The sequence below is a fragment of the Paroedura picta genome, chromosome 15 (genome assembly GCF_049243985.1).
Source record: "Paroedura picta isolate Pp20150507F chromosome 15, Ppicta_v3.0, whole genome shotgun sequence".
NCBI lineage: Eukaryota > Metazoa > Chordata > Lepidosauria > Squamata > Gekkonidae > Paroedura > Paroedura picta.
This window is the reverse complement of record NC_135383.1, coordinates 7,416,488-7,431,273: the sequence shown is the minus strand read 5'-3', so window position 1 is coordinate 7,431,273 and position 14,786 is coordinate 7,416,488. Positions and strand designations below refer to the sequence as shown.

General features: G+C 52.4%; 1 protein-coding gene across 1 annotated transcript; it reads right to left on the bottom strand.

The window, feature by feature from the left end:
- Positions 1-2,186: 2,186 nt before the first annotated feature.
- On the bottom strand, positions 2,187-4,253 carry FAM43B (family with sequence similarity 43 member B). Its single transcript, XM_077312134.1, has one exon. The coding sequence runs from the start codon at positions 4,092-4,094 to the stop codon at positions 2,772-2,774; it is 1,323 nt and encodes a 440-aa protein (XP_077168249.1). The 5' UTR covers positions 4,095-4,253; the 3' UTR covers positions 2,187-2,771.
- Positions 4,254-14,786: the final 10,533 nt, after the last annotated feature.

The following is a 14,786-nucleotide window of genomic DNA, read 5'->3' as shown; positions in this document are numbered from 1 at the left end:
GAGAGCACTCTGCCAATGAGGGCCGGTCAGTTCAAACTGCATGCAGACAACTCACTATCTATCTGATTGGCCCTCCCTGGGGGTGTAATAATATAGGTGTATGTACTAGCCCCACTTGTCCGTCATGAATGCATGCCTCTGTGGATTTTTCCTCCCATGCCAGCTCTAAGAACGCATTCTATTGGCCTCATTCTTTAAGCCCGTTCTGATTTCTGCCTGCGAGCTTCTGTAGGATTTGAAAACATGTAGCAGTTTACAGGAAAACTCGAAGACGTCTGTGTAAAAGGACAGCAAACTGATTGGCTGAAGGACACAACCCGGCTTTGAAGGCAACAGTCCCCTTCATTATGCATCTGAGATGCTCTCTGCTAAACAAAGGGCTCTTCAGCCCCTGGCTCCCACATAAGATGAACAGCTTCTGCTTAAATAGTGCCCTTTGCCTGGGGGGAAAAAAGCAGTTACAAGTACCTAACAAAAGGAAGGGACCTCAGGGGCTGGGCTGAGGCTGTAATAGGATTGCACCGCACCATTGTCCCTGCTCAAAATGCTCCAGCTGTTTACAGACGCAGCTTCCTTGGTTTTAGGTCCAGCCCCCAAACCATGAGGACTAGGAACTTGGGTTCTTAAAGGAGATTTACACCAGCCCTTGGCTCTAAGGTTCAGGGTTTACACCCTGTAGCGAGTGAAGCCAGAATGCCCAGTCCCCCGAGTATGAATCCTTTCCCTCCCTTTTGCAATCAAGTCCCCTGGTCCGAGGAGCTGTCTGAGTGATCCAATCGGAAGCATTTCCCTTTCAGCAAATGCACTGGCCATCTGTGAAGGAGAACTCTTCCAGACATGGCGGTACCGGCTATTAACGCTGCAGTGAGGATAAAGCACGGCTTTGGTGAGAGAGACCGCAGCAGGCTCTGTAGCAGGAAACGCGGGCAAAGATGAAGTCTAGAGCTCTGCACGTAATCCAGCCCGTGTCTATTTGCATGAGTGCAGGCTGGCCGAAGCTAAGAAACAGAAGCTCAAAAGCCATATGGCCGAGGCAGATTCCCACCCCCACCCCAAGATTTCCCTGGATTGCCCTCTGCATGCCTTTGGTGACTGCTTGTTCCACACGCTTGTATGCACACATATTTTTTCCCTTCAGGCAACCTGTATGGCCAATTAAGGGACAGCTAAGGATTTTTAAGCCAAAGTCTCCCGTTCTAAAATCTAAAATGATGATCATACAAGGATTGTGTCCTTTAGACTCTCCCTTCCTCCCCCCCCCCGACACACACCGAAATCCCTAAGATCATGACACTATGCTCAAACACATGTAGGCAATGGCCAAATTCTGCTGGGGCTCAAGAGAACTGCATTGGGCTAACCATTGGCAAGATCCAGCTAATCTCTATTTGCATGAGTGCAAGGGAGTCAGTGAGGAAGATGACTGTGACCGGACCGCCCTTATTTTTGTTCTCTTCACCAGAATAAAGAGGGGAAACAAACAGTTTGAATTAAAGCCAAGCCCCGCATCTGTTTTTTTTTCTGGATACGGAACGGGTTACTTTTGGGTCTCAGTGATACGGGTCCATGAAAGGTAGCAATTTTGCGTGGTGTTAACCTAATTAGATCTCTTTTAGAAATCTAGGTGGAAGACAGGACCTCCTTCGTAACAGGACTCCGACTTGAAGTCAAGCTGGCTCTTACAAGTATTGATGTAAATAATTTGACACCTTTTATTCTGGTGAAGATGAACCCTAATCAAGAACAACTGTTTCCTCTATTGATTCGTTGTTGCTGTTTTTTAAATTTAAGAAATCCTGCCGTTCAGGGTGGCTTAGGTCAACAGAATTAAAAAACAACCCAGCGTAAAACGCAATCCAAAATAATAAAACCACACAGGTGTCACACTGCATTCATGCAAACTGGGGTTCGCAACCTGTTAGGCCCCAAGCCAAAGCAGGTAGTCAACCCGTGGTCCTCCAGATGTTCATGGACTACAATTCCCATGAGCCCCTGCCAGCCTTTGCTGGCAGGGGCTCATGGGAATTGTAGTCCATGAACATCTGGAGGACCACGGGTTGACTACCCACTGTAGATGCTCATCCCGGTGTCACCCTACCCCAAAAAAGTTCTTTGCAAGGACAGATGCAAATTCAAAGGCCAAATCTTCTTCACAATATATACACGCACACCACACAGAGAGATGCTTCTGAGACACTGTTTTGTTTTTTGCCCTTTGGAACAAATAAGAAACAGCTGTACACATCAGAGCAGCTTTCCGCCCTCCCTGCACAAACGCAGGGATCAAATCCGTGTGCTCGTTCCTCCTCGGTCCAGCTGAGGCTATGCGAAAGGCGCAGTGCTTCCAAGTATTGTTGTGAGAACCTGTGTTCGCCTCCCCCCACCACCCCCGTCCCCCTGAAGGCTGGCTGCTGCTTGGCGTTTCGTCTGAGCATCGAGTCTCGAATTCTCGGAGGCCGGCTAGCATGACCATCTCATTGTCCGTGGGAGCGACAAAATGACAAACAACCGGACCCGTTGTTCCGGACAAAGACGAGAACCGGATCATAAAGGGCTGGCCGGGTAGAATCGGTGCACATTGACGACACGCATCCATCAAGGAGGCAGTAATAGCGGCCCGCCACCCTGCGACGTACAGGCGGCAGCCGAGGGAACACGGAAGAGAAGCAAGCAAGCCGAGGGAACAATATGTTCCGTACTCCCACTCTTCCGAATCCGCTACCAGAAAACCGGGGAGGGGGCGGGGAGAAACCACGATAGCTCCAGGGCCCCTACGAAGGGAGGCAGGATAGCTTTACAGGATCTTCCCAGGCGGACGTGTCCAGACGGGGCAGGGGGCTCCTCAAAGTGCAGACCCTCAGCTCGCGGGCCAAGGTCAGGACCTCTGACCTCTCTCGGCCTTTGCCCGTCTTGGAAGCCAGACTGGTGGCAGTTTGGCCGCGAGGAGATGCGCCGTCGGGGCGGCCACGGACGCTCCTCACGCCGTGCTCCCGGCAGGCGCCGACAATCGAGTCGGCCGCGGTGCCGTCGACACCGCCATGACTTGAGCCGCGGGGAGCCCCGGGCCCCTTGTCCTCCTTCCCGCCACTCTCGTCTTCCTCCTCCTCCTCTCGGATGGCGCTCAGCCTCGGGGCGCTGCGGTTCCTCTCCGGGGGAGGCCGGTAGGGGCACTTGCAGTTGAGGAGCTTGCGGAGCGGGACCCAGGGCACGATGGCCTCGCCCAGCAGCTGCTGCTGGAGCCGCCGGGCGTCGTTCTGCTTCTTGAGCCGCTTGAACTCGTTGAAGGCCGAGCGGGAGGTCTGGTAGAGGAGCAGGGCCATGGCGCGGGCCTTCTCGGCCTTGGAGACCAGGACGGCGTGGCAGCGCAGCACCACCGCCTTGTTCTTGACCTGGTGGCGGTAGACCCAGGAGAAGACCTTGGGGTGCCGCCGGTCGGCCACGCAGCAGGTGATGCGGTGGAGCAGGTAGGCGTGGCCGGGCCGGCGGGCCCCCTTCTCGGCCGAGGGGCTCATGCGGATGCCGTGGGGCCCCAGGGTGAGGCGCATCTTGGTGCCGCTGGCGCCGTAGTCGCTCTTGGCCCAGATCTTCTCGACGGCCTCCTCGGTGCAGCCCTCGCCCTTGGCCTGCAGGGTGACGGCGTTGCCCAGGTACCACACCGTGTAGGAGGGGTCGTCGCGGTTGAGCTCCACCTTCTGGCGCTTGCTGCGGAAGACGCCGCCCAGGCGGCCCAGGGGGCACTGGGGAAGCAGGTCCGGGCAGGAGCGCACCAAGCCCGACAGCAGCGAGGCGTAGCTCAGGCCCGGGCCCAGGCTCTTGCCCTTGCCCGGCCGCTCTCCCTCCACCAGCACGAACTTGCTCCGCCGCCACGGCAGCATCGCGCACGGCGCACCGCGGAGAGCCGGGGGAAGCGGCCGGCTGGCACGGCTACGGGGCGCTTTCTCGCCCGGCTCCGGTTTGCGCCTCCCGGCTCCAAGCAGCGCCGGGGCGGGAAGGGCGCAGGGGAGGCTGCCCCGCGGCACCTTTCCAACGAGCCCTCCTCGCCTCCGGCTCCGGCCAGCCGCCTTCTCCCAGCCGGCTTCGCCCGGGCTCCGCATGCAGCTCCGGCGCCCGGGCTCCGCCTCCCTCCCTTCCTCCCACCCTCCCCGGACCCGCACGCGTGGAAGGCGGCGCGGCCCCCGACACGCCCCGGCCGCGCGTACGCCGGAGCCTCCGGCCGGCGCGCGGGGTTGCGGGCACGCCCTCCTCCCGACACGTGTACGCTCGCACGTGGGGAAGGGGGCATTCCGCGCGCGCGCCCCGGTTTCTCTCCGCAGAGCGCGGCGGTGCTTCCGGGAACCGGAGCGCGAACTTGGTCCATGTCCAAAGCCTTTCGGGGCCGCGCCCCTGCATTAGGCAGACACTGGGCTATTGCACCCGCGGGTGTCTGAGCATGCACAGAATTCAGGAGCGGAGCTTTGTTAGCTTTGAATTTGGAAATTCCTGGAGGATTTTTTTTTGGGGGGCGGGGGGGGCTGGGGAAAGGGGAGTTTGGGCAGTCCCCCCCCAAGCAACCATCTTCCCCAGGAGAATGAAGTTGGTCGTCTTTATACACCGTCGGGCTGCCGTGTTGGGCCGATCCTTGGCAGAACTGTTCAATTGGGGGTTATTTGCAAATCTTAAAATATAAAGTAGTTAATAAAAGCGAGCAAGGAGCAAGAAGAGCTGGTGACTTTTTATCCCGCTTTTTACTACCCGAAGGAGTCTCAAAGCGGCTTACAATCGCCTATCTGGCATGAGAGCCAGCCCGGTGTGGTGGCTAAAGAGTCTGATGTGAGGAAGTGGGTTTGATTCCCCGCTCCTCCACATGAAGCCAGCTTGGGCACCCCTGGGCCAGTCTCAATTCTCTCACAGCTCTCTCAGCCCCACCCATTTCACAGGGTGTCTGTTGCATGGAGAGGAAGGGAAAGGGGGTTGTAAACTGCTTTGGACTCCCTTGGGTAGTAAAAAGCGGGGTATAAAAAAACAGCTGTTCTACCTTTCCTTTCTCCACAACAGACACCGGGTGAGGTTGGTAGGGCTGAGAGAGCTCAGAGAGAACTGTGACTGGCCCAAGGTCACCCAGCTGGCTGTATGCAGAGGAGTGGGGAATCGAACCCAGTTCTTCAGATTATAACCCATTGCTCTTAACCAGTACACCAGACTCTTTGCCACTACACCATAGAAGAAAGGTGTTACAACGACCATATATATTTGCTCTAGCCCAAATTCTTCCTTGACCCGATTCTGCAAACACTTCCTGCGAAACACCTGGAAACCTTCCAAAGCAGCCATTTTCTCCAGGTGAATTGATCCCTTTCTTGGGGATCAGTTGGCATCCCAGGAGATCTCCAGCTACCACCTTGAGATCTCAAGCTACCACCTTGAGGTTGGCAACTAGCATACCAGCTTGTTTTCTCCACTGGGCAGCCTGACAAATGCAATCTGGGGGCCGGAACAGCCCGAACGCTTCTCTGCCTTTAAAAACAACAGAAGGGACGAATTAAATTCTGCAGAGGAAGCCTTCCCCAGCATTGCTTTGGCGTGCCAAGAAATGATTGACAGCCTGGATTTGGGCCTGTTGTCGGGCTTTGCCAGCCCAGTCGCGGGAGGGGGGGGAGGAGAAGTTGGCCACTTGGTCACAGGGCATTTAAGGTTCCTTGAAAATGGCCAAAGAGTTCTGTTCCAGATATCCCAATCCAGCCCTTGCATGTAGCAGGAAATATGCAATGATTTTATCATAATGTGCATGCATGCAGGGGTCAGGATTTTTTGTCTCCTTGGAATGCAACACGCAGCAGGAGAGCTGAGCACCCTAATCCACCTCCCTAGAATGGACATTTCAATGCCAAGGGAAGGGAGGGAAGAATTGCTTAATTTCATTCCTCGGAGCCTGGTTTTTATCCTGGTTTTTTACATCATTCTCTCCCGGCTGAGGTCTTTGAATCCCGCCCGCAATTCTTGTAATGTCTGATTGTGCCGCTCCATTTTCTCCTCCTTGATGCACAGCTGATCAGTTTTAATGGATTTTTAATGAACGGTGTTGCTGGATGATCGATCGATTGATGGCGGCAGCGGTTTTTAAAATGATCTCGCTTGCCCTTCGTTTGATGGTTACGTCCTTCAAGAAACGTTCTAGCTGAGGATGTGGTCCAGGGACATCCGGAGAGCCAGAGTCTAGCCACTTCCCCTTCCCAAACTTGCCCTCCTCAGAGTAGTTCAGCAGTGGAATGGGCTGCCTAAGGAGGTGGTGAGCTCCCCCTTATTGGCAGTCTTCAAGCAGCGGCTGGACGGATCCTTATCCTGGATGCTTTAGGCTGATCCTGCATTGAGCAGGGGGTGGGACTAGCTGGCCTGCATGGCCCCTTCCAACTCCACGATCCCGTCATTCTAAGACTGCAAGGAGTGTCCATTGCAGAAATCTACAGACTCTCTCTCTCCCCTTCCCGAAGCCGCCCATGTCGTTTCGTCTTTGCAGAATGTTCAGTTCCGCGGTAAACACCTCCCTGGTGAAAGTCGAGCTGCTGAGCAAACTGTGCCAGCCCTCAAGGATAATCTTGGCGTTCTTGCCAGAAGAGAACGATCTGGAAAACATCGGAGCAGTTTGTTATGATTTATTTTGTGCATGCGTGGCATGTCTCCTCACCGGGCCCCCGGTGTGACTCTCTACACAACAATCCTGCGAGGTAGGTTAGGGAGATGGTAGGAGCGGCTCAAGGTCATCCGCCAAGCTCCCACGGCAGAGCGGGGATTCGAAACTCCAGCCTCCAGCGCAGCAGGGGACCCTCATAGAAGAAGCGTTGATACGTTCTTGTCTCCTCCCGGTTAAGAGAGCTTCAGGGTCTGTGTATGTTCCCCACGATTACCACTTATAACATCTTTGGTTAGATCTTCCTATCTTGTCGGGAAGACGGATGAGTTTTAAGTCTCTTTTCCACCAGCTCTTTGGAATTTAAGCATCTGTTTATATACAGTATGATTTATGGTCCCTGCGAAGGGGGGGGGGGGAGGCCGGCACCAAATATATATTACGTGCTTGATGCTCGTGAGGTATTGAGAAACTTAAAACGTACCTCTCCAGCAGGGGGTGGGGAGAAGATATCCTGATAGGGCTTTTAAATTCATTCATTCATTCATTCATTCATTCATTCATTCATTCATTCATTTATTTATTTATTTTAGCCCGCCCCTCTTGATCCAGTTGTCTCAAGGCAGGTTGCCGCATGTAAAACAACAATAATTACTTTTAATACCATACAATTAATATGCAGTGAAAACACTATACAATAGATTCAATTTAGTTAAAACTAGCAGCTCGCTGGGACTCAACGGATATCAGCATGTGCTGGCAGGGGCTCATGGGAATTGCAGTCCATGGACATCTGGAGAGCCACAGTTTGGCCACCCTTGCTCCAGGGGAACTGATCTCTGTAGCCTAGAGCAGGGGTAGTCAACCTGTGGTCCCCCAGATGTTCATGGACTACAATTCCCATGAGCCTCTGCCAGCGTTAGCTGGCAGGGGCTCATGGGAATTGAAGTTCATGAACATCTGGGGGACCACAGGTTGACTACCCCTGCTCTAGAGTGCAGCAGCTGTAATTCTAGGGGATCTCCTGGTCCCGCCTGGAGGCTGGCATCCCTATTGACGCCTTTGCATTCCATCCTGGACTCCAGATGTTACGTCCCCCTGTTTTCCTCTTGAGGAGAGAGCTGTTCTCTGTCATGGGCCTGGTCCTAATAAAAGGCATTCTGTGGGTTTTGTTATTTTTGTTTTGAGGTTTTGCTTTTGGACCCGACCCTGGCTGTAAACATCTCTGTTCTTATGTCGGCCTTTGTCTCTGGTATACTGAGCTTTTCATGCAATGACAGTCAATAATATCGCCTGGTCAATAGCATCTCTCTATCATTTTGCCCATCAGGAAGGGATCCAAGCTGGTCTGCAGCAGCACTATGAAACAACTGTAAATCTACACCCACAAAGAATACCCACACTGTTTCGGATGTTAGACTTCCAAAACTGTTTTTGTTACGTTTTATGGCCGTAATTTTCCGCCTCGACACACATAACCCGGCCGGGTGTCCCTTCTGCTCGGAAATCCAAAGTTCTTGAGGGGAGGGGGCTAGAGCTCCCTTCCCCTTCCCCGGCCCTTCCTTCCTTCCTTCCTTCCTTCCTTCCTTCCTTCCTTCCTTCCTTCCTTCCTTCCTTCCTTCCTTCCTTCCTTCCTTCCTTCCTTCCTTCCTTCCTTCCTTCCTTCCTTCCTTCCTTCCTTCCTTCCTTCCTAAGTCTCTCGCAAAACGTTCTTTAATTCATTTTCACAGCTTCTTTGAATGAGAAGGAGCTTTTTCTGTCACCCCTTTTTATAGCACGGGCTGATTTCTCACCTAGCCCAGCGAAGGAAGAAGGTGGGGGAAGGCTCCTAGACCTCTGCCGGAAGGATTCTAAAAAAAGGGCAAAGAGGATCTAGCAAGTTGATTATTTTCCCACCCGTCGGTTCGCAAGATGCAATTTGAGAATGTACAGAGCACCTGCCTTTCCCTCGGGTTGCCAGCTCTGGGTTGTGAAATATCTGCAGACTTTGGGGGGTGGAGCCAGGAGTGGGTTGAATTTGGGATGGGGAGGGGCTCCAGTGGAGAATAATGCTATGAAGCCCACCCTCCAGAGCAGCCATTTTCTCCAGGGGGACTGAACTCTTTCGTCTGTGGATGAGCCCAAACAACCCCAGCAAACGTTCTGCCACCTCCCTCTGCCTTTCAGTGATAGAAACCAAGGCTTGGAGGCTAACAATACTATTATGGTTGTTAACATTTATTGAGGGCCTTTGTTTCTTAAAGCCAAAGGCAGTGCTTCTGTTGTTTTTTAAAAATCGTATATTTCTGAATCCTTGGAACTTTTCTCAGGTTTGTAGAAAGGGCTATCTTGTCTGTTCATGCCTCCAGTCTCTGGGCATCAGTATCCAAATATCTGGCTATGCGGACAGATCTGTTGATGATTTATGTCTGGATATTATTACTGGAAAGAGCGAAATGGATGGGTTATAGCCAGACATCAGAAACACAGGCAACCGATCATACCCCCTCCCCTAATTTAGAGGAATAATCATAATTTCTTCTTCAATGAAGAACCAGGAGCCCATTATTAAAACCATGAAATCATGGTACACGCACACACACATACACAGGGGTTGTCTCCAGCTCACAAAGGTTTTAAAATTGTTTGACGCATCATGGAAAACATCAGCCGGCAACAAGCTAATTTGCTCGTGGCTGAATGAAGAGATCTACGTCGTATAGATAGTCATGCAAATGAACATTTTGGTGTAATTGCTCTAAGCGGTGCATCCCAATAACCATTTGTTATTTAAATAGACACCAGGGCTACATTCTGTTTTTTGTTTTACACCCCCACCACGCAGACATGCCGTGGCGAGAGAGTCTCTAGACGGGGACCATTGCTCAGGACCCATCCAATATCAGCCGAATGTGCAAACTTGTTGACAGCAACATTCGATCCGCACCCTGGCCGCCATTTTGCTCGGTTCAGTGGCTGGGGCGCGCGTAAGCTCCGCTAAACTCTGTGCCATGGTGACAGCCAGATACTGTCAAGTGCTGACCTCTGCTGCCAATCTCCTGTCAAGTACGGTTGGATCCAAACCGCTCAGAGTCCTGTGCTGTCAAGAAGAATGTTGCATGGCGTCCGTCGACGGCTTTGAAAGGTTAACTGCAGATCCAAAATATGGAGACCCCGTCCTGGGTCCTGAATATCAAATTTCTATTAAGCTAGAGAATATTCACCACCTCAGTTTGGTGACGTGGACACAGCAGGGAAATTCAGGCTGTGGGGACTGGTGGATTCTACCAGATGTCTGGAGGGAGGGCAGGGGGGAAGCGGCAGGGTTATAGACTCTGCAGAGGAAAGCCATGGCCAACCACCTCTGCTTCCCTCTTGTCTTGAAAGCTGGAGACACCATAAGTTGACTGTGACTTGAGAGCAAAGACAGAGCTGCCGTGATGGGATCGGGCCTCGGGAAGATCTCCTGGCCCCAAACCAAGCAAACAGATCTGCCCCACAGAAGCAAAACTCAGAATGATACTCAGGCGCTCTCTTTCACCCCCACCCCCAAAACATTCGCAGCTCAGGACCAGTATCCACTTGCTTTTTTAAAACAGAAACAGGAGACAGGAGACGGGAAAACGGCATTACCTTTGCAAGCTGACAGATCACTACCGTTGATTCGCATTCAGGCCAACACTGTTTAGCTACAAACTCTTTAAAAATGCATTCCTTGAAAGGACACTCTCTCGCAAACACATGCACACACCTGTCCCCCTCCCACCCAGCATGGCGGTATCTTGAGCCAAAATTGTCCCCTTTCTGGCTGTTTTGGGGAAACGGGAGGGCAGCCCATCCCTGCCCAGGCAGCATTGCTTTCACAGAGAACAGTTTAGCCTCCAGGCAGATCGCTATCGGCAGTGTCTGGCAGTGGCACAGAATATTAAGATCTGCAGTTGTGCATCTCCAAGCGAGTTTAAAAAAAGAAAAGCCAGGGCAGGCTGCGTAGAAGCCACCAGCCAACTTGATGGGCTTCCTATTGAGGAGCTTTCAGCTCAGGTTGAGTGCTGCACCTGGGAAACGGCATCCCTATGATATTCTAGAGGGAAAGCAGGCAGGAGGTGTACTCAGAGGAGCAGGAAGTCTCCAATTGAGCTCCTCAGGAGGAGATTCTTTGAAAAGAAACCGGAAGATCCTCATCTAAATATGCTAACTGCACATCTCCTCCAATGCCCCCTGCTGGATAGTCTCCCTATGCTGTTAAATCATGCACCCTACAGATCTTGCATATTCCCACGCAAGAACCAGTTCCCCTTCAGGCCGCAAGCCTCTATCTCTCCCTTGGAGCGACTTGCAAGTTTGCTGGCCCCACAGCCTGCTTTGTGGAGCTGTCCTCCCGTCAAGGGTGCTGAAACGTAGTGCCCACACGTCCTGCAACCACAGAGGCTCTCGGGCTGCCTGTGGGCAACTGCAGAAAGGGCAACTCGGTCCCTGCAGCCATAAAGCTTGCAGTGCTCTGCTTTTTCTTACTGGGGGTTCAACTAGCTCCACTGCAAAGCCTGAACTGCAAAGTGCCATGTGGGGAGGAGGGGAGACCCAGGCCATCTGTGAGCGATATAAACAGAGCAGATTGACACCGTCTCCCATTTTGCATGATTTATTCTGCGACATTTTGGCTGTTTTGCATAATTTGTTCTGACGCGGCTCGTCCTAGGAAGGGAGCGGGAGGGAAGCAGGGTGCAGAAGCCACAGTTTTTAGGCCACCAGGAAACTTTTCCGACTGTCTCTGTGGCTCTTGAGGGACGACCTCCAGACTTCCAAACTAGGGCTGCCAGCTCTGGATTGGAAAATACCTGGAGATTGTGGGGGTGGAACTAGGGATGCCAGTCTCCAGGTGGGGCCTGGGGATCCCCTAGAATTAGATCTTCTCTCCACACTACAGAGATGGGTTCCCCTGGAGAAAAGAGATGCTTTGGAGGGCAGAACGCTCCATCCCCAGATCTCCAGGAGTTTCAGGCCTGGATCAGACAATCTCACTCTCCCGTTTCCTGCTTTAGGCCAGGGGGAACTTGTCAGAATACTGCTTTCTTGGGGTCCACAGTGAGGGCAGCTGCTTGTCTTGGACGCGCCACCATGCTGAGTAAATTTGGACTTGTGGCCACCATGCTGAAAAAGCCAAGAACCGCTGTCTGAACCTGTGGCGGTCAAAGCCCCGTTTGTTGCAGTTCCGCCTTGAGCACCGCCCTGCAGGGGTGCAGGAGCCGTGGATCTGGACAGGATGCGACAGTTCCTCCTTCCCCGGCTTTGCAGGTGCAACAAGCCGCACCGCGCGTCCCAGAAAGACCCTGGTGCTCCCCCACCCCCAATCCTTTTCCCCCCGCGGGCAGCCAGACTGGCCCGTCGACTCCGCTGGTGTGCCACTGCTCTTCATCAAGCCGAGCGCGGCCTGTCAGTCCAATCTCACTAATTCTCCTTCCCCTGGAAGATGATTAAGACTGTCATCCCTCAAGCCACGAGAGGCATCTCAGGGGGAGAGACAGCTCCCCTGATCGGTTTGAACGGGATCACTGCCTTTCTGAAGAGGCCCTTTTCTGATCTCCCTCCACTACGGTACGGGAGGCTGAGCGGCCGCCTCCCGAGGAGAAGGCACAGGTTGCTACCCAGAGAGCTATTTTTACACTTCCTTTTACTGCTGCAGCAAGAGAGATTTGCCGGTGCTCTCCCCCCCCCCCCCACGGCACCCAACCTCTTCTTCCTTTTGTTTCTGCCCAAGTCTGGAAATTTGTTAACTGTGCCCCTGAATGAAGAAGAATGAAGAGCGGGTTCTTATATGCTGCTTTTCTCTACCTGAAGGAGTTTCAAAGCAGCTTACATTCGCCTTTCCTCTCCCCACAACAGCCCCCCTTTGAGGTGGGTGAGGCCGAGAGAGCTCTGATATTACTGAAGAAGAAGAGTCGGTTCTTATATGCCGCTTTTCTCTACTGAAGGTAGCCAGGCTTAGCTCTCAGGACTCCAGAAAAGAGGTGATTTAAGGCCAAAGTCTGAAGCAAAGCCCCAAAGGGCCCAAGGTGGACACTGACTGGAAGAAAAGGGAGGGGGGACTGGCTAGCGCCTGTGAAGAAAAGATACACCCAGACACACGCCAGCTTTGTCCTGGAGCCTCCCAAAGAGTCGTAGGAATCAAACAGAGGATGTCACCTTTGGGCAGGTGATCTGATTCATGGGATTCTCCATGGGATTCTCGGGGCGAATAGCACCTCTTGGTCCAGGGCAGGGATTGCCAGCAGGGTGCTCACAAAATAGATTTTACCCTCGACGGTGCTGGGAAACAAGGAAACTTGCATTCCAACCCCCACAGCTCACTGCACCAGCAGCTTTGGTTAGGCATTCCCTTTCAGCTTAACTTTTCCTTGCAGGTGGATCAAGGTGAGTAGCCATCTGGAGCAGCAGGAAAAAAGTACGAGTCCAGGAGCAGCAGGAAAGTTTTATTCAAGGTATCAGCTTTTGTGAGGACGCACACGAGCCACCTTGGTGTAATGGTCAAGAGCAGTGACCCCTAATCCGGAGGAATTGGCTGCTTTAGAAGGTGGAGTGTATGATATTGTACCCCACCGCGGTCCCTTCCCTTCCCCTCCCCACACGGCACCACCTAAATCTCCAGGTATTTCCAGTGTGGCGTTGGCACCCCGTCCTTGCCCCCATCTGCTCCAGCCTGCAGGAGACCCACCAATGGCTCCTGCATTTCCCCTGCAGTCTGACTTGCTTGCTCGACTCCTGCTCAGCTCATAAAACACATCTTGGCTGCCTTCCTCTCCCGGCAATAAAGCTCTAAGCCTCGGCCATAAATTTGTCAGCTTCCTGTAATGGCGGTGCGGATTTTATTGCTTGCTTGCCCAGCCTCCATCATCTCTTCACAAGTCCCCGAGGGGAAGGAAACGGTACAGCGATGACAAGAGAACTCCTTGCCGCACCGAGAGCTCCCCCGAACCAAACCTTGCTGGAGTCACGGCTCACCGTCTCTCTGTGCCAGGACATCGTGCGGGTGTGTTTATAGGAATAAAAAGCAACCCTGCGGTCTGTATTGGTTTTGAGGCCAGTGCCACAGCATCCTTGACAATGACCTTTGGGAAAAGTCAGAGGCAGGTCGGCCGTTCCTCCGGAAGCCAATTGCAGAATAAGGGGTTGCCAACCCCCAGGTGGGGCCTTGAGGTCTCCTGGGAATACTACTCATCTCCAGGGGACGGAAATCAGCTTCCTAGAGGAACCAGATGCTTCGGAGGGTGGACTGTATGGTATTATAGTTCACTGAGGTCCTTTTCATCAGAGGTAGTCAACCTGTGGTCCTCCAGATGTCTGTGGACTACGATTCCCATGAGCCCCTGCCTGTAGTCCATGGACATCTGGAGGACCACAGGTTGACTACCCCTGCTTTCCATCCCCAAATGCCTGTCCTCCCTGGGTTTCACCCCCCAACCGCCAGAAATTTCCCAAGCCTTAGTTGGCAGCCTTAAATAGGAGGAGGAGGAAGAAGAAGAAGAAGAAGAAGAAGAAGAAGAAGAAGAAGAAGAAGAAGAACAAGAACAAGAAGAACAAGAAGAACAAGAAGAACAAGAAGAACAAGAAGAAGAAGAAGAAGAAGAAGAAGAAGAACAAGAACAAGAACAAGAACAAGAACAAGAACAAGAAGAACAAGAAGAACAAGAAGAACAAGAAGAACAAGAAGAACAAGACTTGGATCTTATATGCCTGGAGGCAGCAACCCTATTCATTATGAACATCTCCCCATTTTATTGGAGACATACAAGGCAAATGCTTCCGATTTCCCATTATTTCTCCCTTTAATTGCAACAAAATATAAATAGGCCTCCTGGGGAAAGTTGGCATCAAAGATGTTTCCTGATCTGAACGGGTTGAAAACTGCCCCCAAAAGCTTCTCTGCATAGGCGACCCTGACATTTATTTTAATTGACGTCCTTCTCATCCTTTTGAAGGTCCGTTTTCCAAACATCTGCTTGGCTGTAGCAGACCTATAGCGCACTCTCTCCCAAAATCCAAAAAAGACATTTAATCGAGGGTAGGCTTTCTGGACAATTACACAGTACTAATTCCAGGACTGGACAGATGGCATTTTGTTTGGAAGTCATTATAATTCAACCATTCCTCCCCTCTCCCTCCCCTGTTCTAATTAGGCATGCAAGTGTAATGATTTCGTCGATGAGGC

Coding starts and splice junctions, on each gene's coding strand:
- FAM43B (XM_077312134.1), bottom strand. CDS start 4,094: ATGCGGAGCCCGGGCGAAGCCGGCTGGGAGAAGGCGGCTGGCCGGAGC.